Source organism: Cydia splendana, chromosome 5, assembly GCF_910591565.1.
Source record: "Cydia splendana chromosome 5, ilCydSple1.2, whole genome shotgun sequence".
NCBI lineage: Eukaryota > Metazoa > Arthropoda > Insecta > Lepidoptera > Tortricidae > Cydia > Cydia splendana.
In genome coordinates, this window is record NC_085964.1 from 21,909,815 (window position 1) to 21,937,740 (window position 27,926).

At 39.7% G+C, this 27,926-nt stretch overlaps 2 protein-coding genes across 3 annotated transcripts; one reads left to right on the forward strand and one right to left on the reverse strand.

Annotated features, from left to right (window-relative positions):
• Positions 1 to 126: 126 nt before the first annotated feature.
• On the reverse strand, positions 127 to 27,926 carry LOC134790926 (E3 ubiquitin-protein ligase TRIM45). Of its 2 annotated transcripts, XM_063761938.1 has the most exons (13): positions 27,715 to 27,926; positions 25,150 to 25,276; positions 22,166 to 22,325; positions 13,844 to 13,974; positions 13,141 to 13,308; positions 11,284 to 11,454; positions 10,349 to 10,525; positions 8,369 to 8,566; positions 2,256 to 2,463; positions 1,919 to 2,010; positions 1,567 to 1,719; positions 890 to 1,022; positions 127 to 246 (listed from the first exon to the last, which is right to left on the reverse strand). In XM_063761938.1, exons 1-13 carry the CDS (start codon positions 27,726 to 27,728, stop codon positions 134 to 136), a joined length of 1,845 nt encoding a protein of 614 aa, XP_063618008.1. In that variant the 5' UTR covers positions 27,729 to 27,926; the 3' UTR covers positions 127 to 133. The 2 variants fall into 2 exon arrangements, with proteins under 2 accessions (XP_063618008.1, XP_063618007.1); XM_063761937.1 differs by lacking the exon at positions 27,715 to 27,926 and having other exon boundaries at positions 25,150 to 25,912.
• LOC134790923 (piggyBac transposable element-derived protein 4-like) lies at positions 2,970 to 6,692 on the forward strand. Its single transcript, XM_063761932.1, has 2 exons — positions 2,970 to 3,460; positions 4,752 to 6,692. Exons 1-2 carry the CDS (start codon positions 3,199 to 3,201, stop codon positions 6,494 to 6,496), a joined length of 2,007 nt encoding a protein of 668 aa, XP_063618002.1. The 5' UTR covers positions 2,970 to 3,198; the 3' UTR covers positions 6,497 to 6,692.

The window sequence follows — 27,926 nt, forward strand, 5'->3', positions numbered from 1 at the left end:
GGCCTACTCTCGAAGACGGCAGTAAATGTACTAACTACATAATTTACTTTGACAATATTCCTCTATTTCAAATTCTCTTTGATAGGGGGATGAAAACAAGAGTACAGTAGTAATAGGTAGAATAACAATATATTCAGACAGAGAACTGATAGAGGCTGGCGCGCTCGCAGGGGCCGCGCCGCGCCGTGCTGCCGCAGCACGACCAGTGCCGCGCGCCCGGGTGCCCCGAGTGCCCGTGCCCGCAACCTGAAAGAAGGGGTATATTTTCACAACAGGCTATTACAACGAAATAAAAACGAAATTTCATTATCTATCGATCTTGTGATGGAACACAAAAGGTCGCTTGTCACCGAAGCATCTGTCTTTTTCATACTTTGGTAGAAAATATCCTTCCAAAACAGTATGCAGGACTGACAGGACTATAAACTACCAAATTTTGTCAGCCAGAATGTTACTAATGAATTTTTTATTAAAGTCTGGCAACACTGCTATAAATTGCCGTGGAAAAGTCCCGGGAGCATAACAGTTATAGGCTGACCGCAAACGCGACGGAATGTCTACCTATTGTGACGGAAACCTGTCAGACTAAACTGCCAGATTTGCAAGAAAAATACTGTAGGTACTCATATCAAGCAGAACTACCAATTTTCAACACTAAATTACGTCACAATTATGCAGCAGAAGTTTTAGGGTCGTCAACATTGCAAGTGCAGCTAACGCATTGAAACGGACTGCCTTAATAAGATGGTATGCATATAGATAGAGCGCGGCGCGCTCATTCTTTATTCCGTGATATAGATAGAGCAGCAGTCTCAAAACTTTTTGACCTAAGAGCCCGGGCAGGTCATTCGGCTCTCCCGCTTTATTTCCACGGTCAGGGGTCTAATACCTCGGTAGCCAGGCATGTGTCCGGGGCAGGCGCAGTGCGCGTCGCGGCGGCCGCCGGACGAACAGAAGGAGCAGCAGTGGAACTGCCCCGAGTGTGGCTGACATGCGCGCGCGGCGCATTGGAACGGGCTACCCTAGAAACATGAGCAAAAACTTGATCACGAAATTCGCGTTTACCGATATTACACAAGCATTTAATTAGGAAGGTTTACTTGAAGAAGGGTTTTGTAAACCAACGTTACGGGATTATGATTAATAATAAACGAAACAAATAACACACCCATCCATAAAGAGCTTGACATTTACGTACTAGCCTATTGCTTCAGTTGGAGGGAGATCGAGAGAGTCAAATCGCTGTATTGAAAGACTTGAAAGTCACGTCTCTAGTTGTGCTTCTGAACAAATACTTTGGTAGCCCTTGAAGTGCAAAACATTCGATGAAGTCATTCCAACAAATCAAATAAATATGAATTATTGCCACCTGAAGGGACAATTAAGCTTGTTGTTGACCGTAAATGAGAACAGATATGCGCGCCAAGGTGTGCCAATCAATGAACACTTTCCATATCCGCGTTCGGACGACTTGAACGATACCTAAAAAACCTTATCTGCTTCGCTTTCGCTCGAACATACGAGAGTTTACAATGTTGGCGCTAGGGGCTCAGGTCAGATATTTACCTTAACAGGCTTGCTGTTCACTGTGACAGCTAGGAGATAGGCGCCGGGGCTGGGCGGGGTGACAGTGAGGGAGTAAAGACCGTCGCCCCTGTCAGAGACTCGCGCGCTTTGTGGCCGTGCGCTTGAGTCGCTGCGCCGGAAGTAGCCTGCTACCTGCAGAAATGGCACTAGATTAATAGAGTATATCTAAAGGGCTTCTTAGATCCACACGGTTGCCGGGCACTTGCGAGCAGAAGCCAAAGTCGGGCCCGATTATCCTTACAGGGGTCGTTCGGCGGGCGTTTCGATCCTGACGTTAGTATAGCCAGACAAATTTTATTTTTTCAACCTTGATTGTGTAAGTTCTCCTTACCTGTTCCCCTCCACACCAGATGCGTTCCCCGCTGCTATCCCGTAGCTCTAGCACAGCCTCATGAGGACAATCGACTCGGAGATCTTGGAAACCTGATGGCAAAACATAAAAAAAACGTATTTTACCCAAGTAAGAGCTTTTTACACCTTCTTCAATTTAGTAACTGACAATAGCGACAGAGGTTATTGCGGCATCTCTCTAGTCAGTTATACTAATTCAGGAAGGTTTCAATAAGCTCTTAAGTCTTAATCTCAGCAAGTCAGAAATATCAATAGATTTAAAGGCCGTCTCCTAGCTTCTTCAAGATACAAGCGGAAAAGTTGTATGATGAGGATACCTTCGGTGTTGACAACGCAGCGGTCAGGGTCAGCGGCCTGAGTCAGCAGCCGGCCGACGAGCGTGGCGTCGTGCGTGGCGGGCGCGCTCGGTGCCAGCCGCAGCTCCAGCCGCGGCGGCGTCGGGGGCAGCTCCGTCAGCCGCTCTAACCTCCGCAGCACCGAGCCGTGCAGAGAGAGCAGCTCGTGGGAACGCCCGGATGACAGCAGCTGAGAAGGAAAAATTACTTTTAAATTCTGTGTACTTATTTATTTAAAGAACCACTATATAGACATGGACAAAAAATATAGCTTGCTGATATAGTCAGACCCAAAGAATATAATACTCACGTCAGACCCTACAGATGACATCGAGATTGAATGATTACCAATAGCAGCCAATAGGTATAGTCAAGTTCTTCTTTTTGTATTAAACATAATATTTATTTTCCGCATCAAAATTGAAAAGTGTAAGTTACAAATTGTTGGCAACTACAATGGCCTATGAGAAATTTTGGTTTTCACCTACACTTTGACCCGTATGAACTTTCAGGATCTGAATATTTGAATTCAGATTTCAGATGTGTTTCTTTGCATCAGTGCATATCTCTTGGTGCATATTATATTCTTTGCATCAGTGTGATCGAGTGGTTGTATCAGTAATTTAGAACGTAACCCGGGTGAATGACACCTGTCACTGTCACTGTCAGTTTGTCGAAAAAAAAATCGATAGTAGAGTTTACGATTTCACGGACTAATAATAACAATATTTACGATTGTATTCTCGTAAATTTTATAACATAGCTATAAGAAGTTGTAAAAATTCATTTTCTATAACATAAGTTCAAAACACTAGAAGCATTAAGCGTTATATTCTTGTAAACTTCATAAAAATACGACTTCAAAATCGTCCAATTTCCGAAATGGGATCCGTTTTTGATTACCCGATTTAAATAAGTTGGCTTCATGGAAATGGAAGAAACGCCATTAAACCATCAAGCATACATACAAAATCAAACGCAAAATATTAAAGAGGAAATTAAAGATAAAGGGCGTTTGAGGCCAGAGTTTGATCAGCAATGGAAAAGAAACTTCGGAGTAGAAACTGAAGTAGTATATGTGAAAGTGGACCCTATGGCTGTAAATGTGGAGAGCGGGGGCTCAAACCAGCAAGTCCAATGTGAAATGCCGTTGGAACCAAGCATGTTTCAGCGAGTGGATGCTCCTAGTAAGTAATACTTCTTTATTAACTGCTCTGCTAAGCCAAATAGCGCTATCTCAAAAGAAAATTTATTGCTAACTTATACTTTATTTTCTATAGCTGAGAATTCCATTTTCAAAATCATTTGTTTTTGAGATAGCGCTATTCGACTTAGGAGGGCACAATAATAAAATTTTGATTGTCGGATGACCTGAAAAGAATGAGTAGGGATAACTGGATGCAAACAGCAAGGGATCAAAGTTGATGGAAGCGTTCGGAGGATGCCTAAGTCAAAGGCCGAGTTGAAGTTGTTGTAACTTAATTACTTGCAACCAAATTATTTGTAAACTTTAATAATAAAGGCTATTTTTACAAGCTTTTATTTAACATGTTCAGTGTGGTAGGGGGTCGAAAGATCCCATGCAATGTATGGTCAAAGAGTATAGATTGTACAGAGGCACAATCTGCCTGCAAGTAAATTATGTAGCCACTGTAAATTTACTGCCATCTTTCAACAGAAGATTAAAACTGTTAGAACACCATTTGACTTTGATCCTTATTCTTTCACTGATATGTGTTAACTTGTTAAATATTAATATTAACGCCATCTACTCGACTGTAGGCCAAAGGTATGGTGTAATCTTTTTGTAAGAATGGCAGTAAATGTACTGTAGCTACATAATTTACCATGACAGTAAATTTCAATTAGAAATTCTCTTTGGTATGGTTAATTATGAGTTACACTAATTGCCACAGCAAAGGTATTAACTTGCAATGTTTGTTTGTTTGTAATACGTTTATTTGGGTCAAATCTTGCAAGCTAAATTAGACCCATTTCCCATTATTCCATTGAGCTGATCTGATGATGGAGACAGGAAGTGGCCATAGGAACTCTGTGATAAAACAACAACCTAATTGTGTTTGGGGTTGTTGGAATTGTCTCAATGAGTACTAGTTGCCTGTTCAAACAAAAGTATAGTCAGCGATAAAACTGATAAAAGCTTGTATCAAAAATGAAAATTCAGCCCTATTTTATGTTTGTTCATAAACAAAGCCCGGTTTGACGTAAGTCGTAAGCACGGAAGTGCTGATGTCTCAATAGTGGGAGGACACAAATATTATAGTTGTACACAAAATAAAATGAACTGTTTGTATTTTATTAATATTTTATATAATTTTCTTAGTAAAATAAATAAAAAATAGTCGATATTTAATTATAGTATAGCATTTTTGCTCCCGTCAAACTGGGCTTTGTTTATAAACATTGTTTGTTATTAGTTGATAGGTATGATTAAAAATGTATATATAATTGTTTTAGCTTTGTCACAACTGGATATTAGTCAGATTTTAAACAATTCTGACTGCGAAGATGACTGCTCTGTTGACGCTGAAAAGTTTCGTGAGCATGAAACTGATGGTTCAAGTGAGGATTGCCAGTCTGAAGAAGACCAAGATGGTGAAGGAATGGAAGAACGGAACCATCTTTGGATGGGACATACTTACATGGACAATATAAATCATTTAGGGTACAAAGCAAGTGAACCTAGGTCTCAAACTTCAAGAACCTGGCATAGAACAAAATTCACTCCAACTAAACCTAACCTGCACCAACCAGCATATCTTCCAAATATATGTTCCAGTTCAAAGGATGCTGTAGAATATTTCAACGAATACTTTGATGATACACTGTTCGATACAATAGTTAAGAAAACGAATGAAACGGCCATGCTAAAACAAGCTAAACCACTGAACTTCACAAAAGTCGAGTGTAAAACATTCTTTGGTATATTAATAACAATGTCTTGCATAAATTATCCTAAAATAAGGATGTATTGGAACCGAAAATGGGCTATAGATATCATAGCAAAAGCTATGGCGCGAAATCGCTTCTCAACATTGAGACAATCTTTAAAATTAGTATTTGATAACGATGTTACTGAGGAGATGAGGGCTGCAGATCATTTGTGGAAGGTACGTCCGATAATAAACAGAGTTCTAGAAGGATGTCACAGACAGGAGAGACAACAGAATATCGCCATTGATGAAATGATAATTCCTTTAAAAGGAACCTCTCCGATCAAGCAGTACTGCCCGAATAAACCAAACCCTACCGGCATCAAAATTGTAGTCTTAGTAAATCCAAACGGTATGATATGCGACTTTGTAACATACCAAGGCGAAAGCAACTTGGCTGAAGAAATAGTACTGTTTTTGACAAGAACTCTTGTGCCGGGACATGTTCTTTATTTTAATCGGTATTTCACAACCGTTGAATTGGCTAAAGAACTAAACCAAAATGGCTTCAAATGCGTCGGAGCTATCAAGAAAAGTCGTCTGCCAAAAGAAGTGAAATCGGAGCTGATCAGTGACAAAACTTTAGCGACAAAACAGGGAAGCCACGATGTTCTAGTGAGTTCAGATGGTGAGATGGCAATAACTAAGTGGCATGATACTAAGTCGTCATTATATTTATCGACGATATACGCGGCCGAAAGCATTGGTATACGTAAACGTTATGACAGGAAGAAACGCCGAACTGTACCGATACCGAGACCAGAAGTGGCCAGGGAATACAGGTCTAACATGAGCGGTGTGAATCTCACCGAACGACTACTAGCTTCATGTTACTCGAAGACAAGAATGAACAAGTGGACCTTACGGTTCATCCACCATTTCATTGACTTAGCTGTCTCTAATTCATGGATAAAGTATAAGAAAGAAATGCAAACGCTACAAGTTTCAGGACACAAAATATACCAATTGTGGGAATTTAAGAGGCTCATAGGCGAGCAGTTGATAGAATCCAGTTTAGATTCTGATGGGGAGGGTGAAGAAAGTTACGTTGCCAATAAAAGAGTGTGGCGCCCTCTGGCACCGTTGCCATCTAAAGTGAAAAGGACTCAAGGAAACGCACATATGCCAGAAGTGGGAACAGTGCAACGTTGTAGAAATAGGGGTTGTGAAATGAAAACCACTATCAGTTGTGTGACATGTAACATGCATCTCTGTCTCACTCGTAAGAGGAACTGTTTTAAACAATTTCATACAGACGGGAGCTGCTAAATGATCTCATTAACTAAGGTCAATAAATAAAGTGTAAGTGTGGCTGCGGGGTCGATTTTTTATTTCGAATTATTAATAAGTTTTGTTTTTATTTCAAAGAGAAGATTATTTTAATACCAATTAGTGTTTCAGTAAAAGTTGATAAACCTGCTGCTATATGTGTTACAATTTTGTAATAAATGGTGTGAGTTGGTAACGATGTTGTTTGTATTACTTCAACACTAGAATGATGGGTGCTTTTACATATGTAACTACCTGATACTAAGGGATAAATGTTTAAAACAAATTTACGAATCTCAATTTTATTAGCATCAAAAGGCGATTGCAAAAAACTAATATTCACTCGTGTAAGGCGCCATCCAAAGTTCTACATAAGAGAGAAACCATACTCGTGCGAAACATGTAAAAGGCAACTTGATTGCCTTATCTACAACGTCACATAAAATTCTACAAAGACTAAAGCTTGTGTTTTGAACTGGATACTACAATAAAAAATGGCACTGCCCCATTTAGTTTAACAGATCTGTCATTTTAGTACAAAATTGGCCGCTATAGCCGCCTATACGTCAAACCTTGCCAAGCGAAATTTAGAAATTATACTAGTAGTTCGCCCCGAACTGAGAACTCGCAGTTAACCAAAAAATATTATAGAGCGATTGACTTTGTTGCACCAATTTAGGTATCGTATAGTGCGTCATAAAATAGTAGAAAATAAATGAGAGCACCACTTTCTACGTAACTGTCACATTTTTGACGTAAAATGCTTACACATGGCAACAATTTACTATGGACATTTTTGAGTTCCATTTTATTCAATTTCTACTATTTCATGTCGCACTATAGGCTGCCATGGATCAAAAATCGCCTGGATTTATTGCAAGGTCTGTGGAGCCCTTGACTGATAGATTTAAGCAAAGAGTAATATGTATAATATATGGGACAAAGAGAGCCCTCTCGTGGAACTTTGCATCCATTTTGAAGTGCCATCTGTAATTCTTAACCAGAAATATCAACGTCAATATCAGGGGGGGAGAGGCATAAATAGAGTCGAAGTATGTTGCGAACGTAAAAAACTTTGACTTTGAAGATAGGCTTCAGGATATTTATTAATACACGAAAACAGATTAGATACTTTTAACTTGACTGTTGATGTAAATAAATTACCTATCATACACGGTTGGAATAACACACAATTGACCACGAAACACAATTACACGCAGCAGGTTGTGAATCTACCCGCCATAATTTTTCGAATAAAGTACGACTATACGACTGTCCCTCCCCTGGATCTAAGTCATCATAGAAATCATAGAGATTAAAATGAACTGTATCTGTGCTAAGCCGAAATATTTCCTGTCAAATGTCAAATACCTATAATTATGTTTATATTATTTTATTTTTATCTTGCTAATTATTTCAAAAAGGTAAATTTATAAACGATATTATAAAAGTGCAAACCGAGCACTTTCATTTGATACTAAATTCGACCATGTTTTTTGCAAATAAAATTACCAGAATAGCTAGGCCTCTCACAAACAGGTTTTTGGCCTTCTAAGCTCTTCTACTTCAATAATCCCTTAATCGAGCCTGTTCATAATTTAATCACTAAAATATAATGCCCTCAACTACACGTTTACCCAATTTCATTTAAATTAGAACACGTTTACTTAAGTTCTTGAGTATCAAACTATCTTCTGACAGTTCAGCTTAAAAACATCGAAATGCCGGGACGTGCCCCTAGCCAGCCGCGTGATCCAAGTCGAATGTAAGAACTTCGCTTCGCTTCGCTCGCTCGTTCGAATAGCATTAATTTAGAAATTATTCATTTACGAATTTTATTGTAGCGCTTAAAAAAGTTAAGTGTGAACTGACCTCTTCAGCGAACTCTACCGCATCGAGCGCGTGTTGCTCGCGCTGCGCGAGCGCGCGCGCCTGCTCCCCCACGCGCTGCGCGTGGCGGCCGCGCGCGCGCGCCGCGGCGCCCGCCAGCGCGCGCACGTGAGCCTCCACCGCCGACAGGTACTGTGCGCCCCAGGTTTGGACTTCTTCTTCTACGCGGGCGGCTTGGCTCTGAGAAAACGTATGGAGTCAACTGGGCAAGCAATTTGGATACACAGAAACATCACTTTTCTATTAATAGTAGGTACATACTACATACATATAGTAGACAAAATTGGTTGTTACAGATATTCTTCTCTTGATCAGCCAGCCAAACAGGCCAGCCGGGTAAGTACCTTCCTGTTGCCACCAGCTGCCTCAACTCAAACTCAAATTTCCCTCTATAAGGTACAGTCTTTCAAACTCTTTTTCACCTTATTGAATTTTCGTCGTAGTCGACTATACTCCCAACTCCCATCATCGCGAGGTAGGTACATCAAAATCTGACTCAGTGCATGCATCATGTAGTTATTCCGGTGTACCCTTATTTTATCGCCAAATTTTTTGCAGAATTTTGTTATACAGAAAATTATTCATAGAATAATCAAATCGCACATTTTTTTTACAATTAATTCTGTTTCTTCGATTATTCATTTCAAAGAAACATATTTTGTAACTTGATTAAAATTCAGAATATTTATTCAAAGATTTTTAAATAAAATAAAAGACTGACTGTAGAATTATTATTCATTGAATATTATTTGTGCGACACTACAGTTCACAGAATATTAATTTCAACAATTATTATTTTAAAATTAAAACTAAAATATTACTTTGCTAATCCGCGAAAAGATAACGTGCTAGTCAATCAGTGCAAAAACAAAGCAAAGTAACGCCTGATTCTATTCACTAATTATTATTTTACAAAATTACCTTTCACATACTCGTAGTATTCATTGAAATTGCTAAAAAAGGAGTTTAGGTTACTTTAGAGCTGCAACCTCTAAGAAAAGGAACCCTTGCTGGAAAAGTGGGTTAGGTTAGGTTAGAACTGCGACCCCCAAGAAAACGAACTGTTGCCAGAAAAGTGGGTTAGGTTAGGTTAGAACTGCGACCCCCAAGAAAACGAACTGTTGCCAGAAAAGTGGGTTAGGTTAGGTTAGAACTGCGACCCCCATAAAAACGAAATGTATCCATAAAAGTGGGCTATGTTAGAACTGCAACCCCCAAGATCACGAACTGTTGTCAGAAAAGTGGGTTAGGTTAGGTTAGAACTGCGACCCCCCATAAAAACGAACTTTATCCATAAAAGTGGGTTAGGATAGAACTGCGACCCCTAAGAAAACGAAATGTTGCCAGAAAAGTGGGTTAGGTTAGGTTAGAACTGCGACCCCCAAGAAAACGAACTATTGCCAGAAAAGTGGGTTAAGTTAGAACGACAACCCCTAAAAACGAATTCCTTCCAGAGAAGCAGATTGCGTTAAATTAACGACTAAATAAATAAAATTCGACTAAATGACTATTCTGTATATGTATAAAATTTTGGTGAACCGTATTTATAAGAAGTGAGTTTTCTACAGATCGATGATTCTGTGAAATGAAATTACATTAACAAATTGTTCTTGAAACCAAACTAATATTTGAAATTTTTGGTGAAACATAACTAATCCGAACTAAAATTATTTGAAGTAAATATTCTATGTAAAGATAATTTTGCGATTTGAAATTACTTGAAAAATTTTCTGTGAAACGAAAATCTGCAGAAAAATTGACGGCTAAATAAAGGTAAACCAGTTATTCCATCGTTCAAGATCATTAATTCGTTTATCATCACGTTGACCTGCCTGACGGCACACCGTGGCGGTGACATCGCTTTGCCGAGCCTGCAGGGTATGCATTCTTGCCTGGGACCGACCCGGCGCATTAGGCATTCTCTGCATCCTGTAGAATTAATTCGAATAAAACATAACTCACATCGACTTGCTGAGCCTGCAAGTTTAGCATCCTCGTCGCCCGGTCCACGTTCTCAGGCACCAGCCTGGCGCGATCACAGGCGTCTTGTAGGAGCCGCGCGCGCTCCGCCGCCGCCCGAGCCGCGTTGGCTAATGCGTGCCCAGAGTGGGAGATCAGGCAGCAGTCGCGGCAAATTACCTACAGGAGAACAAAAATAATATTATATATTGACAGACATCCCCAAACCCCAATGGTTCTCTGGAAGAGATCGCACTTAAACGTTTGGATCATCTGTTCCTCTATCTATAGTGCCTATTTTTTTTAAATATTCAGCTGTTGTTATTTGAGGTGTGCAATAAAGAGTACTTTGCTTTATGGTTCGTAATGACACTCTGCCACTACGTCTATAAAAAAAAACAAAAAACAATGTTTGCTATAATTTGCAGTTTTATTTGTATAAAATCAACATGAACTTAGGTACTGTAGGAATTGTATTGTATTCTATTGTGCAGCATAATATTGGTCATATTCTCCTCAGGAGACCTACATATCCGAAATGGCTTTGATCTAAAAGATGCCCGGAAAACGGAACCTAAGTTTACTTAGGTAACGCCTAAGTTGGGGTGGAAGGAGGTGACCAAAACTCTCCACACTGATTCGCTGGATTTTTGGACCTAAGGATTGAAAGCAATACTTGTGAGAATCTGCGGCCCATTTGCGTAACTTTCTTTTGCTTCTAACTCAGTGGTTCCTAACCTGGGGGTAATTACCGCCGTGGGGGTAAAACTGGTATTTTACGGGGGTAATAAGCTAACCTAATATAACAATACAACAAACGTACACGTTTTATTTTTATTACCATTGGGAGGAGGGGTAAAATCAGGTTGCCTAGTTGTAGTAGTCATAGGGGTGACCGGACTGAAAAGGCTAGGAACCACTGTTCTAACTTCTCTTACCTGCTGGCAAGTAGCGCAGTACACGCAGAGTTCTGCACGATGCTGGCTGCAGAGCGTCGCAGGGGCTTGTAGGGGCTGTAGAGAGTGTCGGGCCGTGGTCTTCTGGCGGCTGTGGGCCTCGCCGCAGGACTCGCAGACGCTAACGAGGCACTGGTCGCAGCGGCTTTGGGCCTGTCAACAACGGTAATGGTCTGTAACAAATAAACTACTTAATTTACATTTCTGGATGTTTTCCAGTTCCATATTGCTGAGAAATCAAGACAAACTTGGAACATCTATATGATAAATCATCCGCCAAGAGCACCCGTGATGTAGCACCGGCCAACGCACGTCTACCTATCGACCTATGGGATTTAAAATCGAAAAAATCGATATTTGAGTCCATGGTTGCATGGCAGCAATCCAAGACCCGACAGCAAAGCTAATTAAAAATGGTGGATATGGGATAGTTTGGAAGGCCAGTAAGTACAAGTACCTACCCATCATTTGGAGCAATGGAGTACGGAATTTGAAACATTACTACAAAACTTGTTTCCTTTTCTCTCTCCGAGATTACAAAAGATGAAACAGCAAGTGACAATATCCCTAAATAGATTCCAACAATGCATTTAAATCTTTCCACAGATTTTGAAGGAACCGAGTTAAATGTAGCATATCGTAACAAATGCGAGCTTTTGGTAATGACTTTGTATTGGAATCGAAGCGAATTGATGCGCCTGGGTTGACACATGTGTTGTTTCTTAAAATAAACGGTTATCTTTGATTTTGGAGTTCGTGTGGTTTGGGTTTTGTTTATTTTTGAGTTGGCATTTGACCTGTACGAGCTGTAGACGTGATGAGTGAGTCATATGCGAAAATTTGAAGCATTATGGGCGCGTCACCGCCGCATAAAAAATCTTTGGCACATTTTTGAGCATTTTGGTTCATTATATACATAGTTTGGTTTGTACAGTCCCCGGCTTACAAGACTGAAGTTTTCTGACTACAGGATGACTCACGTTAGACTGGCCCGGGGCCGAGCCGGGGCGTCCGGCGCTTCGTTTTCTATAGAAAGCACCACGTTATCACCGATCACCCGTATAAAACGAAGTGTCTGACGCCCTGGCCCGGCCCCGGTCCGGTCTAACGTGAGTCATCCCTGGCGCCCCACAATGGCTGCGAGCACGTCGGAGCGTACTAAATGGTGACAGCGATCCCGCTGCGTTCCATACCACAATGCGGAGCCAGCATTTGTTGGTGATTTTAGATATAGGTGAAGTTACAAATTTGTACCTTATTGTAACAGTTGCACAGGTCGCACAGCACGCTAGCTCGGCTCTCGCCGGCCATTTTCCGTAACAGCACATAGTTGAGGGGTAAGGCTGATACTCCGCCAAGGGGAAGCTGGGTCTCCTGCGTGCAAGTTGGGCAGATTATGAGCTGGACGACCTTGCCTGATATCTGGAAGATAAAATAAAACTATCTTACCTTATTATCACAGTTGCACAGGTCGCACAGCACGCTGGCTCGCCTCTCGCCCGCCATTTTCCGTAGCAGCACATAGTTGAGAGGCAAGGCCTATACCCCGCCAAGGGGAAGCTGGGTCTCCTGTGCGCATGTCGGGCAGATTATGAGCTGGACGCTCTTGCCTGATATCTGGTAGATAAAATAAAACTATCTTACCTTATTATCACAGTTGCACAGGTCGCACAGCACGCTGGCTCGCCTCTCGCCCGCCATTTTCCGTAGCAGCACATAGTTGAGAGGCAAGGCCTATACCCCGCCAAGGGGAAGCTGGGTCTCCTGTGCGCATGTCGGGCAGATTATGAGCTGGACGCTCTTGCCTGATATCTGGTAGATAAAATAAAACTATCTTACCTTATTATCACAGTTGCATAAGTCGCACAGCACGCTAGCTCGGCTCTCGCCGGCCATTTTCCGTAGCAGCACATAGTTGAGGGGCAAGGCCGACACCCCTCCTAGAGGAAGCTGGGTCTCCTGTGCGCATGTTGGGCAGATTATGAGCTGGACGCTCTTGCCTGATATCTGGAAGATAAAATTATCAGCATGAAGCATATCCATACTAATATTATAAAGGCGAAAGTGTGTCTGTCTGTCTGTTACCTCTTCACGCTTAAACCGCTGAACAGATTTAGTTGAAATTTGGTACAGACATAGTTTGAGTCCCGGGGAAGGACATAGTATAGTTTTTATGTCGGAAATCATCCCTGAAGAGAGTGCAAAGGGGGGTGGAATTGAAAGAGCTAATGAATTGCCTAATAATTGAATTATTAGCATTATCCAGGCGCTATATCTACTTTAGCTACTGTCACTAATTCCACGCAGACGAAGTCGCGGGCAAAAGCTAATAGTAACATATAACAAGCATATATATAACTACTTAGAACTGGGTAGTCTACCTAACTCTCAGGATTTGTAGATTACTAAGCTATGCCAAGGCTTGGTAAAATGATTCTACCAGAGCCACCCAGAACATGAATGAAAGTATGCCGTCTTTCCACGGCTTAAATGAGGTCCAATTAAGGGTTGTACTAGAAGCTTTTATCATAAAGGCAACTACCTTTCTAGTAAATATCCCGTATTTCCTCTGTTTCTGTTCCCAGCTGGCGTCGGAGCCCGAGCGCCGCGGGTCGCTCTCGTACCCTGAGCCCGCGGAGCCCCCGGACGAACCGGGGTCCTGCTGGATTGAACCTGAAACAAGAACAAGAACGGCCTCCCATGTAGAATCAAGTAATACTAATATGTATAATAATTCGGATATCGGTACCTATACATTCCACTGCTGAGCACAGGCCTCCTGTCATGTCTTCGCAGATGTATGCAGGTTTACTAACGACGTTTTCCTTCACCGAAAAGCAACTGATAGCGAAACCGTGCCTACATTAGTTCCGAAAAATAAGTCATTGGTACGAGCCAGGATTTGAACCCGCGTCCTCCGGATTGAAAGTCAGACGTCAGATCTACTCGGCCAACACCGCTTCCCGTAAAATCAAGTAGGTAACCTACCATTGTACCTACAGTAAATCTCAATTATCTTTGAACCAGAGACCAGAGCCAGACCCAGGAGGTGGAGGTCTACATACTGCTTCCTTCACATCTCTCTCTTAATAGGTACCTACTCGTCTCGTCCTTCTCCGGTTGGGTCGGTTTTTGCCAAGATTCCGGGCGAGAAGCTCTCGGCGAGTGTGTACAGCCGGCATTAATAGTTGTCAACTCGATCAGTATAAATATTTGGAAGATTACAGATTACTCCTAGATTAATCTCGTATGTCTTATAATGTATTTGTAAATTTATGTTTTGTCCCATTCTTACAAACACATAAGCTAAAGCTGACAGATTAAGACGAATGATTGTTAGCTAATAGTAACTTGTAAAGGTACACTCATGCTAGACCGGGCCGGTGCCGGGTCAGAGCTTTCGGCGCGTCGTTTTCTATGGAAAGCACCGATCATAGAAAATGACAGGTGTCGGACGCCTCGGCCCGGGCACGGCCCGGTCTAGCGTGAGTAGGAGGATAATGATTAGCCTTGACTTCATGGATACAAACTACAACCTATTTATCCCCAGCGTGACTGTGACTGAATTAGTTATAAAAGCATTTCTCATCCATATGACACAATCGTCACCAATTTTAGCCGCGTATTATTAGCGCATGATTCAGTGAAGGTCAACGTATTTAGATGCTCCACATCCGTTGGTGTTGCCAATTCACTGACTCAGTGCGGAAGTCATTCCTCTTCATACATTTAACAATCCATAAATTGGTTATTTTTATTTATTTTTTCGGGCCAAGACAATCACTGCGAGGATTCTATTATGTGTTCTTCTTGCCCAGGGGTGATCTCCTTACCTCACCTCCCCGGCGCGCTCTTACTCTATAAAAGCCACAACAGACTACCGCACCAAGGTCGCGGTGCGGTAGTCTGTTACGGCTTTAAGGTCGGATGAAGTCCGACATTCACGCGCTCTCACTCTCACCTACTTTCGGGCGAAGAACTCGAAACTCGAAAAGTGACCCCCTTTAGAAAGTGACCTAATCCGCCTAAAGGAAATTAAGAATAGGGACCTACTAGTAGTTAGACTTATATTATATTATACGTTCTCTAAAATCAAAAGCCCATAAGTCCAAGCAATATAGAGGTACTTATCTAAGGTCAACCGGGATAAATGCGTCTCTTGTGGTAAATGCGTCTATTGAAGATATCTTCAAAACGCAACATTAGTATAAGTTTTATAGCCGTCTATATTAAAAGAACAGTGACCACACTTCGAAGGTTGCAATAGTTCTAAAATATGTTCCGTTTCGAAGAAATCTCTAAAATACGCATTTACCTCAAGTGACGCGACGCGCGTTAATGGCCGATGGTAAGGCCACTTAGGTCGGTTTGAGATCTAAATGGCCCAGTACACAATAAACCAATATACTAAGATCAGAATAAGATAAACTAGTAGTTCGCCCCGAACTGAGAACTCGCGGAAATTTTAGAGTTCCATTTTATTTTATTTCTACTATTTTATGTCCCACTATAGGCGGCAATGGATCAAAAATCGCGTGGATATATTACAAGGTCTGTGTAGCCCTTAACTGATACTGTATCTGTGGTAAGCCGAAATATTTCCTGTCAAATGTCAAATACCTATATTATGTTTATTTTTATCTTGCCAATTATCTCAAAATGGTAAATTTAAAAGGATATTATTAAAGTGCAAGCCGAGCACTTTCATTTGATACCAAACTCGACCATACTTTCTTGAAAAGATGACTAGAATAGCAAGACCCCTCACAAATAGCTTTCTAGCCTTCTAAGCTCTTCTAGCTCCATAACCCCTTGATCGAGCCTGCTCATAATTTAATGACTAAAATATAATGCCCTCAACTACACGTTTACCCAATTTCATTTAAATTAGAACAAATTTACTTACATAAGTTCTTGAGTATCAAACTATCCTCTGATAGTTCAGCTTAAAAACATCGAAATGCCGGGACGTGCCCCTAGCCAGCCGCGTGTCCCAAGTCGAATGTAAGAACTTCGTTCGCTTCGCTCGCTCGTTCGATTACTCTAATTTTGCAACACAAGTGCTTTCCATTCCAATCAGTTATTGCCGTCTGAGAGGTTCTGAATGATTATAAAGGCCAGACCAGACGGAAACAAGTTTTTGCCAATCTGATTAAATTGTCTGATCAAATCAGGTGGTGCGGACGCAAACGCCAATTTGGCTCACCGATTTCGACCGCCTATTATGACCGAAATGGAGGTGCGCATGCAAAAATGCTACGCTTGTGACGCTAGTAGGTATTCGCGTTTGGGGGCATGTTTTTAATTTGGTGCTCTCAACTCAAATATCACCATAAATTTAAAATTGGTGATTAAATTGAAGATTGTCAATTTGACCATCCCGTCTGGACTGGCCTTAAGAGTCATGAGAGCGTGACTCATACAGTGGGAATATGTATAACAGAAACAGATGACCATGCAGATGAGCGCTTATTTGTGTTATTATCTTATTTATACCCCTTTGAAGAGTTAAAAGTGAAGTGATCTTAAAGAAATTGTTTAGATAAAAGCGTTTTTACCTTTAGAAGTTCATAAATGGCAGGACAGCTAGATTAAAAGCAGTCAGTACAGTGATATTTACAATACCTCATAGAAGTATGTTAGGAGTTAAAATTATGAGGTATGGAATAGATTAATTGGAAATTGTTAAAGTGATTATCATAAAACGTAAAAAAAATTGTTATCGATTTTGGGCCAAGAAAATATTGTTTTGATAAATCTTTATTACCTTGAAAACTGTTATTTGTGCTTGTTTAATAATTTCGAGATTTGCGTTTTCGAAAAGTAGATCATCTATCAGACACTTCAGATCCAACCTTCCTTCTGACCTTCTTGATCAGACTTGCTTTTCGGTGAAGGAAAACATCGTGAGGAACCCTGCATACCTACATCTGCGAAGAAATTCAAATTCAAAATTCATAGCCCAAGCCCTCTCGCGAGTCAGTGTGCCCAACCTGTGCCCAGGCGGCTTAGCACGGTCGCGTTTTTATCCCTTGTCACCATGCCTGTCACGTTCTAACAAGTATGTAAGTGCGAAAGGGACGCGCATAGTGATAGTCGATAAAAATGGAACCGTGCTGAGCCCGCAGAAGTCGGACGTATACCTATAGGCTGAATTATTTTTATTTAGATCATCTATGTCAGGGTTCATTATTCATTATGGGTGCAAATTATTGCCTTAATACTGCAGTGATTTGTTTTGAAAACACTGGCATTATTGAAACGCTCAAGAATTCATCCATGAAATTCCACAGAAAAATTCCAGTATAGTTGATTCGGACACACAAGTTCACACAGAAACAGTTTTGTCTGTGCACACATCCATCACATTACGCAACCGCAAAATAAACAAATGAACTTTCTATTTGTTTACAGTTTGCGTGTCACCCGGGAGGCGGGTATTTCGGGAACGCATTAGTATAGTTCCGGTGATCTCGTAAGGCTAGTCACACTGCTGAAGCTGCGCGGAGCCAGGCGTGGCTCACTCCGTGGTGATTTCGTCGCGTCGCAACAAGTAGCTACAAGTACATCCGTCCCACATCAATTTTGGTGGCTAGCCATAGGCCGCGCGTGGCGCTGTCGCCACCTAGCGGCCATATCTGTGCTTTTGTTAGTTGATATGGAGTTATATAGAGTTGTTAGAGTTAGAGAGTGAGTCTTCTGTACCTAGTACTATTATTTATTCTGTGGCAGAGCGTTAACGGTTCATTCTACAGCAATCTCATTTCCCTGACTATACTCGTACCTGCGATCATATATAACCATGGATACCGCCTTTAGGAACATTACCGTTCAAATTCTCGGGCCAAATTAGCACACATACACAATTACGCCTACATTCAAATAAGACGACGCGTTTACAGAGCCTGTAATCAAAGCTGGTAAACAAAATAAGAGTCATCTTTATTACACTAATGGTACATAGCTAAGTGTAGATGAAATGCATATAATGTCAATAACTACCAATCAGCGACATTAATCCGCTAATAACCTTCTTGCTGTACGTACTGGCCGCTGAGAGTTCGCGGTTCATATTTGATTAGAATATGACTTGGACAGGGATAGGTTTATGCCATACAGTGAAGAACCAGTCAAATAATTCACGTATAATAATTTAATGCAGATTAAAAGATAACTAGTTAAAATGTTGTTATGACATGACAGACTAACTCAACATAAGTAAATATATCATTGTTGTATAAATGTATTCCGCTATAATAAGTATTTTGTATATTTTATTATCAATCTGCATGGCAGTGCGAAGTCACGTTCAGGTATAGTCTGTCCGTTTTTCTAAGATCAAGTACGCCATAGTAAATGTATGGCGAACTTGATCTTAGAAATCGGACTGGCTATACAGTCTGCAAAATTTACATGGGTACACGAATCGGGTCAAAAATATTTGAACAGGCGGAGTCACAATAAATCCCCACTTTCAGTTCAGAATATTTTATATGTATATAGCCGGTCAAGCAAGTTTGTCAGTAGAAAAAGGTGCAAAATTAAAATGTTGTATAGAACCACAGCCGTTCGCGCGCTTACATTTTCTAAATTTGCCGCTCTTATAATATTTTAAGCTTTCGCATTTTGAACACATATTAACTCACATTATACGAAACGAAACTGATTTACGTCGGTAAATCAAGGTAATTGAATATAATTCGCGTTAGACCCGTCTATAATGTGAGTTAATATGTTTGCCGCTCTTTTCTACTGACGGAAATGGCTTGAGAGAGAACCTACATATATGTGACAGTAGAGGGTGGATTCAAATGATCAACATTTTCAGATAATGTGTGTATTTGTTAAATTAATTCAGTGAAAGCATGATAGGAAAAATGTATCTACATATAGGAGATCGGGTATGATTATCTCACGGGTTATATCTCATGAATAGAACATATTCTAGATATCTTGCCAGGCATCCACTCAATTTCATGTCTCTCTAATTGGACAGCTTTTTTCCATAGTTCTCTGCGAATAGCATCTTGTGGGAATCTGAATGGAAAGTAATGTAAAATGACAATACCAAATTTGATTATTAATTTGAAATAACTAGGTAGTTTTTTTATAGCTCCATCTCATTAAATAAAAAAGGAAAATACAAATCTGTAAGAAGGAATTTATTACTACATTTATAATTATATAGAAAATACCTAAACCAAACACAAGTTAATAAAATAGTCTACTTCATTTAGCATAACACCATCCCTATTATCCTCGCAATTTAAAAAGTCGTATGTTGTTATGAAAGTCGTATGCAGTTGTTACGTTTTAGCTTAGCACGGTAGTATTGAAAACAAATCGTCATGTTTTTTTCCAATTTCTACTGAACTTATCTGTTTACTACAAGTGAAAAGTGATTCCACTGTCCTTGGTATGAACTAAAATAACTTCTGCACCACTTCACGACACATGAATATATTTTTAATTACAAAAAAACGTTGTTTTTGTAAATCAATTTAGCCATTTGTCACTGACTGTCATCTCGGTGGTACTGAGATTGCCAATCGAGCAGTTTGTAAGTACCGCCTATCGCGGGGTAGTTTGCGTTGGGCCATAATTGAGCGGACAGAATACTTCCATGTATAGCATTTCGCTGACTCGTACCTATTCGCAAATTCCGCTCAGCAGTTATATATTTTATCAAAGGACTGTCTCATTTCAATCATAGACAGAGAGAATCATACTATATTTGTCTTACACTAGTACTAGGACCCAAAAGAAAAGGATGAGTATAGTTTTCCTGGTTCTTACTGACTCACAAATTCGTTTGACCAACTACTTACAGGTTAAGGTTGTAGATGGAACTTGGCACGGGTTACACAATCACCAGAAATGAGATACTAAAAAAACCGGCATCTCCTAGGAGTTTGCGAATAGGTATGGCAAGGGGAATTAGATTTTTGTAGAATGACCCTACCTTGCAAATAGCATTGGTTCAACCAATATGGTTGTAAATGTAATCTCCGCTCCGCTGGAAACAACCAATGCTATTGGTGATTCCCTACATATCCGCTCCGCTCCGCCTCAGTGTAGGCAGCCTTAGTCACACAGCTCGGTACATGTGAATTGTAATGTAGATAGCGTTACACGATGGAGATGGGGAAAATTACAGCACTATGAAATACAACAACGTAGCCTAATAAAGGGCATCTTTCTCCGTCACTCTAATTAGGCCTTCTCTTCTTCTTCTTCGTGTTCTTCATTACTGAAGGTCGTGCCTGTCTGCCTTCACCGAGGCCTCGACGAGCTGCTTCCATTTCACCCTGTCTTCAGCTTGTCTAAGGGCAGTAGTGATAGTAAGTCCTGTAATTAGGCCTTAATTGAAGTTTTTACTCCAGAGGAAGATGCCCGCAATTTGCGAATTTCGATGTTCGCGGTAGGCCTTCTGTAGTGAGATTTGCTTCGACTCATTTTGCTCTGGCGCATGTTGTTCGTAAATCCGGATTTTATGTCATATACAAAGTGACCCATTTTAATTAGTCTGCAGTGTGTGTCTCGTTGCGTGGATCGATCAGTGCTTGATCCGATTTAGCCCGGGAGCTAGGTCGCGTAGGGCTTCTGTCTCCATTTAACTAGGTAAGGCGGTCTTCACATTGGTGCCGCAACCGCGGCGCCAGTGTGGTAACCGCCTAACGCAGTCATACTCAACCTTTTTAGGGTTCCGTACCAAAAAGGTACAAAAGGAACCCTTATTTTTTATGGGGGCTACAAATACGGTTTTGTCTTGTAGCCCTGGCGGGCTGCAAGATGAATTTGGTTAATTAAAGGTGATCGGGTGGCAAGGATCTGTACCAACATCACCTCGCAGGCCACCTAAAAAAGCCCGGCGGGCCGCAGGTTGAGTATCGCTGGTCTACCGCCTTTAACCAGTGGGGAGACACTCCTGACTTCGGGCAAACTTGGCTTCGTTCGGCTCAGCATTGCTCCGAGCAATTATTAGGATTGACACAATTTGACGTCCCTTTGCGTGCATGACCACAGTTAAGATTACTTGAATTTTGACAACCCTAAATAGTCGAAAGGGATAGTGCCATAAGTTAGAACGGGGTATCATGATTCGATTCTGTAGGAAGTGTCCTTTCTGTACGGTAAGTAGTAAGTACTATTAAATAATTATTCTGTGCTTTAGCACGTTCACTGCCAGCGCGAGGTACGCACGCTACGGTCATATGTGTGGCACTTTTGGGATAGCCAGGACATATTGTATACATTTTTTTGAACAAAATGTATGAAAACACTAGGATGATGAAAATTTGTATCGGTCATCGATTTCCAACGACTATATTTAACAGCACTCGACTGCGTTTCATTGTATTCTAATAGCTCGTAATATTTTAATGGCCGCTCCAGATGCGCTTTAAGGCCACTAGTCACTGCTATAAGCATCTTTTATTAACATTATATCATTACCAGCACAAAAAGAGCTGTTAAATTCCTCAGTTCATAACTTTACCTACAGGAAACAGTTACGAAAGGGTTCTGTCTCAGTTGGTTGGTGTCGGAATGAGTTAAATTGTTAATGATTTGGTAAGAATTGGTGGTTTTGATGTTTTGAAAAACGGTTTCGTTTTCTCGAAAATTTAGTCAGAATTTCTGTTGTTATAAAGCGTACCTATTTTATTTGTTTTTAAGTAGCGATAAGTATCAGAAGCGCTGGTGGCCTAGCGGTAAGAACGTGCAACTTTCAATCCGGAGGTCGCGGGTTCAAAGCCCGTACCAAATTGATATCGCCCGAGTCCATAGTACCTATAGTCTGTCAAGCCATTTCCGTCAGTAGAAAAAAGAGGCAAATTTAACTTAAGAGTTTTTTTTAGTTTACCTCCATCGATCTCGCTCCAGCCCTCTGCCTCTCCCTCTTGGGGTAGTCCTTGAAGACATCGGGTACAGAAGCTATGAAGACAGGCTAGGAGACGTGGTTCTGCTAATTCTTTGCGACACAGCCCGCAATTCCATTGTTTCACTTCGTGTTTCTTTCTTTCCTGGTGGGAATAAAAGTTAAGATAAGATAAGGTACTTATTAATAGAAAGCCGCACAAAAACTGATTTTTTTTAATCACACCAGTAGGGCTAAGATGGTCGGCTCTTTATCATTTGTCACCATGCCTGTCACATTCTAACAAATATCAAGTGCAAAAGTGACAAATGGCATGACAGGTGATAAAAATGCGATCATGATACCGCTTCAGGGGGCCTAGCCAAGATAACAATCATTCATCGACAAACGCCAAACGAAAAGAAACAAGTTTTTTGGCAAACATTTCATTTTTGGTACAAACTTTTATCGCTGACTGTACTTTTCTTTCCACAGGCAACTAATAGTACTCATTAAGACAATTTAAAAACCACATACACAATTAGTTTGCGTTTTTTATCACAGAACTCCCATCGCCACCTCCTGTCCCCATCATCAGATCAGCTCCATGTCATCATAATATTGGATAATCGCATGGGATATACGATACAATGCGGCATTTTATCGATCGATTGTATTTGTTGCTCCTACCTACCACTCCTACTTTAGCCAGCAATTATCCAAAATCGCATACTATTTTACGTTATCAACTCTACTAAAATAAAAGCAATGTTCTTAAGCGAGGTGTCTAGCAGGAACTTGCATAAAATGTGACGTCCCACGGTCAAAGGTACCTTATGGCGGATATGGAGTTATGCATACCCCAGTAATCTACAATAAATAAGCTATCGATAACACAAAAGATCAACCTTCTAGGTTGCGTAGTTACAGAGATATGATTTTTTGAAAATAATGTTGTGAAATGAGCAACTTTACGATAGAGAAGTTTTAAGTTTAGCCGCCTAAAAAACTATGTTCCTGAAGTAAGTTACATAGTTGACTACAAATAATAATGCCTTATATATCTGAGATTAAAAAAATATTGCGACTTGTTCTGTAATGCAAATAGAAACTTTTGATATCGACTGATTTATGTGTATACTAACCAATCTCTTGAAAATAAAGTTTTATTTCATTTTCACGATTGATTGCAATGAGCTCTCAAGATTTAAATTTTATCTATTAGAAAACGACACTGACAGACAGTTTAAGCAAAAAACAATACCGATTTAGAGGTGAAAATGTATTTTCTGACTTTTTCATATAAAATCACAAAATTGAATATTTTTACTTTTAATGTGACACACAATCATTTTTTCTGAGCACATATGAAAGAAATTCTGTCATTCAAATGAAATAAATCCTAAAACCCCAACTAAATACTATATTTAACCCCTTATGCCACTTTAAACTTACATAACAATAACAGTATTTGCTCCATACATTTACGAAAAGGTACCTTATGGAAATAAATCTAATAATACATCACTACAAAATATCAATCATATTATAGTTTATCTTTTATGAATAGAAAATATTAATTTACATTAAACTGCCCCCAATTTAATTAGTTCTTCGTCATAATAATCTTAAAAAAGACCAATAATTTGTATGTAATGAAATGGTACCTTGTGGTCAAGTTACATGATGAGGCATGATGATGATGGAACAGTTAGGATAAACTAATAATATTTTGGGGTTAAGATGGTATAAATCGTCTATTTCTTATCAATAAAGCTTGCGAAGCCGATGGTCCTGGGTTCGAATCCCAGTAAGGGCATTTATTTGTGTAATGAACACTAATATTTGTTCCTGAGTCATGGCTGTTTTCTATGTATATAAGTATGTATTTATCTATATAAGTATGTATATCGTCGCCTAGCACCCATAGTACAAGCTTTGCTTAGTTTGGGGCTAGGTTGATCTGTGTAAGATGTCCCCTAATATTTATTTATTTATTTATTTATATAATATATTTCGGTTGCTATTGAAGATAAGCGGCATTGAGGTTCAATGACCTCAGATATTCCATAAGGTAATGCGTCGGGTATTGGCATTTTTCAGCAAACCAATGGCTGATTTACTGCATGCGACCAAACCAAATGAAGATTATTCTAGTTAAGAAAGACTTGACGAGAGTAACTTTGGTATAATAGCAGTCTACTTGGATTTGTGATGTCGGTCTATGTACGGTTATAATATTTGCGAGGCGCCCCAACCAGAACTGAAATTATCAAATTAGTTTTGCAGAATGCTAATACAGTTCTCTACCAAACTTCTTTTCCCGTATTGACTAGTTTTGTTGGGAATTTTCAATCTTTTTTCCATAAGGTACCTTTTCTACTAAACTCTGAGACGACATTACTAGGCTTATAACTAACTTATAACAAAAATAAAAACAGGTAAACAAACGTTACGCATTAAGGTTTCAGATCACACAATAAAAAAAAATTGAGCATTTTTTCACCTCTTTACAAAACATTTAATATCTCCGAAACTAGAAACCCTCATAAGGTACCTTTTCCCGTGGAACGTCACAAATTTTCATTTAATTGCGTTGCGGTATCTGATGAAACTCTTGAATCCAGTTTACCTTAGTGGTCTGCAATGTAGAGCACAGACTCTAAGGAAGGAAAGAGAAGAGTAATAGAATGTATAGGTGCCCTTAAATTCCACGATTCTTCTTTTTTCGCACAGACTCTAACGTAAATTGCATGCAAGTTCTTGCTAGTCTAAGCAGTTGCGGATTTGCAGTCTTTGCCGCCCTAGGCCCCAGGCCCTGTAGCCGCCCCTTTCTCATCACCCATCATATTGACTACATTTTGAGTTATTTCTTGTTATCATCAGCGAATTTTTTGTCACAATTTGCCGCCCCTAATATCTTGCCGCCCTAGGCCCGGGCCTACTTGGCCTTAGGGCAAATCCGCCACTGAGTCTAAGCCTAAGTTTACCTTCACTTCTTTGTCCTCATAAGCCGACGTCCTCGGTGCAATGCTGTTAGGCCGTCGCAAAGGACTGTTGCCTGCGCTGATGGACGACTGGTCGAACGACTTGCGCTTGTCCTTCTTCCGCGTAAAACTGCCGAAGATGTACAAAATACGATCCACTTCCATTTCATGTACGCGAAAAGGTTTTGGAAACTTATTTACGTGGTTCTTTCACATGCTTAAAATCCGAGAGTTTGAATCTTACTAAAATTGTTTTTTTTTTAATATTTTTTTTGCATGCGTACCTATAATACAATGCGATAGCTGTTTGATGTTTTTATTTTTATTTTAGCGGGTTCGCTTTAAATTTCGTAAGGTATTCTTTAAATTTATATAAGTATGTTTAAAGTTACTTATTATTTAAATGTTTGGTCCACTGGTTTAATTTTAGTTTTTTTTTTTTAATTTTAATTTTTGTTTGTAATGTTGCCTGCCAAAATGAGTAAAAACTAAACACTTATTCAAATTTGGTCCGTTCAGTTAGTTTTCGATGTATTTGTACTAAAAATAGCACAAACGTGCTTACTGCCGGCGTGGTGAGGGTGAACTAAATCCACGACCGAACAACGTCGACTGTGTGTGTCCAGATTTGATTGATGTTTACAACTTTATGGACTGTAAGTTCGTGAAACAGTTTGTATATGTGTTAAAACTGCAGATTTCAGAATAGTCATAAATCTTGAAGTTTATTTAGTGTTTCAAACCCGGAATTGACTTTAACCAGCAGAGGCTAAATATATCTGCCTTTTAATTATATCACGGCCGTGGCAAACAAGCATACGGCCCGCCTGATGGTAAGCAATCATTGTAGCATGTGGACGCCTATAGCTCTAGGGGTGTCACATGCGCGTCGCTGACCCTTTAAACACTTTGGTCTTATGTTTATAATAACATTTTCATTTGAATTGTATCGAATTTATAAAAGATATAGTATAAAATGTATAATGGTTTTAAATTTTAATTGCTCGAATTTCAACTAAACACTGCGTTGTATTGTAAATTAAAAAAATGTGTAAATACAAGATATTTTAACAACAATTTTCTTTGAACTTTTGTTGTAGAGATAAATTAAATTCGGAAATGATCAATGACTTTGAGTGTTAAATGAGTCCTAATAAACCCATGTCCCTATCTCCTCAGAGGGTAAAATATGAACAAGCTAAAACGGTTAATTATAGTGTATTTTTGTACAATCAACCGCCCCTGTCATTCCTCATTTCCTGACAATTTGAGGGGTTGTTTAAGATGGATGCGGTTCAGTTGGAGATATCGTGTAAAAATATAACCATCAATTTAAGTTGTGACGTACGCAAGTTGTAACTTAGACCGTAGGTATATTTATGAGTTAAACTTTAGGCATAGACAATTTTAAATCTGGGTCTAAAGCTTTCGGGAGAAGCTGCGTCTATCCTGTAGACATTATGAAAGATAACGATTTGGGTACATTTTATTAAGACTCATTTCATAGTAATTAATAAGGAAAATGGAGGAAAAAGTGGAGGTTGACGCTCATATGCTCGTATTCGAGTTAAGAGATAAGAGATCTTTATTTGCATACCATAGTACAGATGTTATATACATTGGACCCTAGAAAGGGTGTAGCAAAAATTGATGGTTCACAATTTCACAGTTTTGGTTATTATTACTACTGACTTATACTTAGGTTTCGATATTATAATACTTATACATTTTCTAATTTAGTCTGATTCGGCCTAAGGTGGCATTTAATATTGGTAGGCCTTATCTATATACTTACTTTACTCTTTGGGCCTTATTATAATTTTAAGACATTAAAAGACTTCCTGGTTTTTGCGTACCTACCTAAAAAAAAATTCAAGTGGTTATTACCTCTTGCCATTTTCAAGCTTCTAAAAAACACCTACAAAGTAAGTTTTTGTATGATTGCCACATCACGTCTGTACAATTTGTAGGTACATCCACAATTGCCGCTGTTATTCCTAATTTTGCGTTTGATACATTTACAGTTTGCACGTGCGAAGTTCAAACAACTCAAAAGGAAATCAACTCCCTATCGATCGTAAACTTGCTTGTGCGCATGTTTGTTTGCAGGTATTTCCGCAATTGAATTTGTTTATGGGAAACAGTCGCGCGTTGGGCTTGTGCGGGTTGGGGATTGGGAAGTATGTACCTACTGTACGAGAGTTTGGTAGATGCATATATTAATTGTCATATCATTACACAAATATTTTTAAACTTGCAACCTACCTATAGTATTTTTAAGTATACTAATAGTAGTATACTTAATTGAAACTATCTCATTACATTGGGATTTATTTTTAATTAACTTATTAGGGACTTTGTTTTAGCCAGGAAAAATATATAAGTCTAGTCTGGCAAGCCAACTATGTTAGTAGAAAAATATGGCTTTTTAGTTTAATATTCGCGCCTTTTTCTAATAATAAATTGGTTTGCCAGACTTTATTATTACTTTCCATAAAACCCTAAAATAATATACACCCACAGACAAGAAATGGAAGTTTAAAACACGATCAAAACAACACTATTTACCAATGAAAAGACATCCCGCTATAAATACGCCATTACAAAACGGTGTATAAATATTTAGCCGTAATTCTTTTGTAGAAATAAATAGAGCGCTGGCCTAATTCTAACTGCAATGGCAGCAAGAATTGGCGGGAAAACGAATGTCAGTGCTATTTCGCGCGCGCGCCCGCGGACGGTGATGGCGGATCGGAAACTGAAATTCGAACGATGCGATT

Bases quoted from the DNA above. Each gene is read 5' to 3' on its own strand.
- LOC134790923 (XM_063761932.1), top strand. From the start codon at position 3,199: ATGGAAATGGAAGAAACGCCATTAAACCATCAAGCATACATACAAAAT. The intron at 3,461-4,751 runs GTAAGTAATACT...TAATTGTTTTAG, and splicing joins TCAGCGAGTGGATGCTCCTA to CTTTGTCACAACTGGATATT.
- LOC134790926 (XM_063761937.1), bottom strand. From the start codon at position 25,311: ATGGAAGTGGATCGTATTTTGTACATCTTCGGCAGTTTTACGCGGAAG. The intron at 8,567-10,348 runs GTGAGTTATGTT...ACGTTTTCTCAG, and splicing joins TGCAGGCTCAGCAAGTCGAT to AGCCAAGCCGCCCGCGTAGA. The intron at 247-889 runs GTATTAGACCCC...CCCTTCTTTCAG, and splicing joins ACACATGCCTGGCTACCGAG to GTTGCGGGCACGGGCACTCG.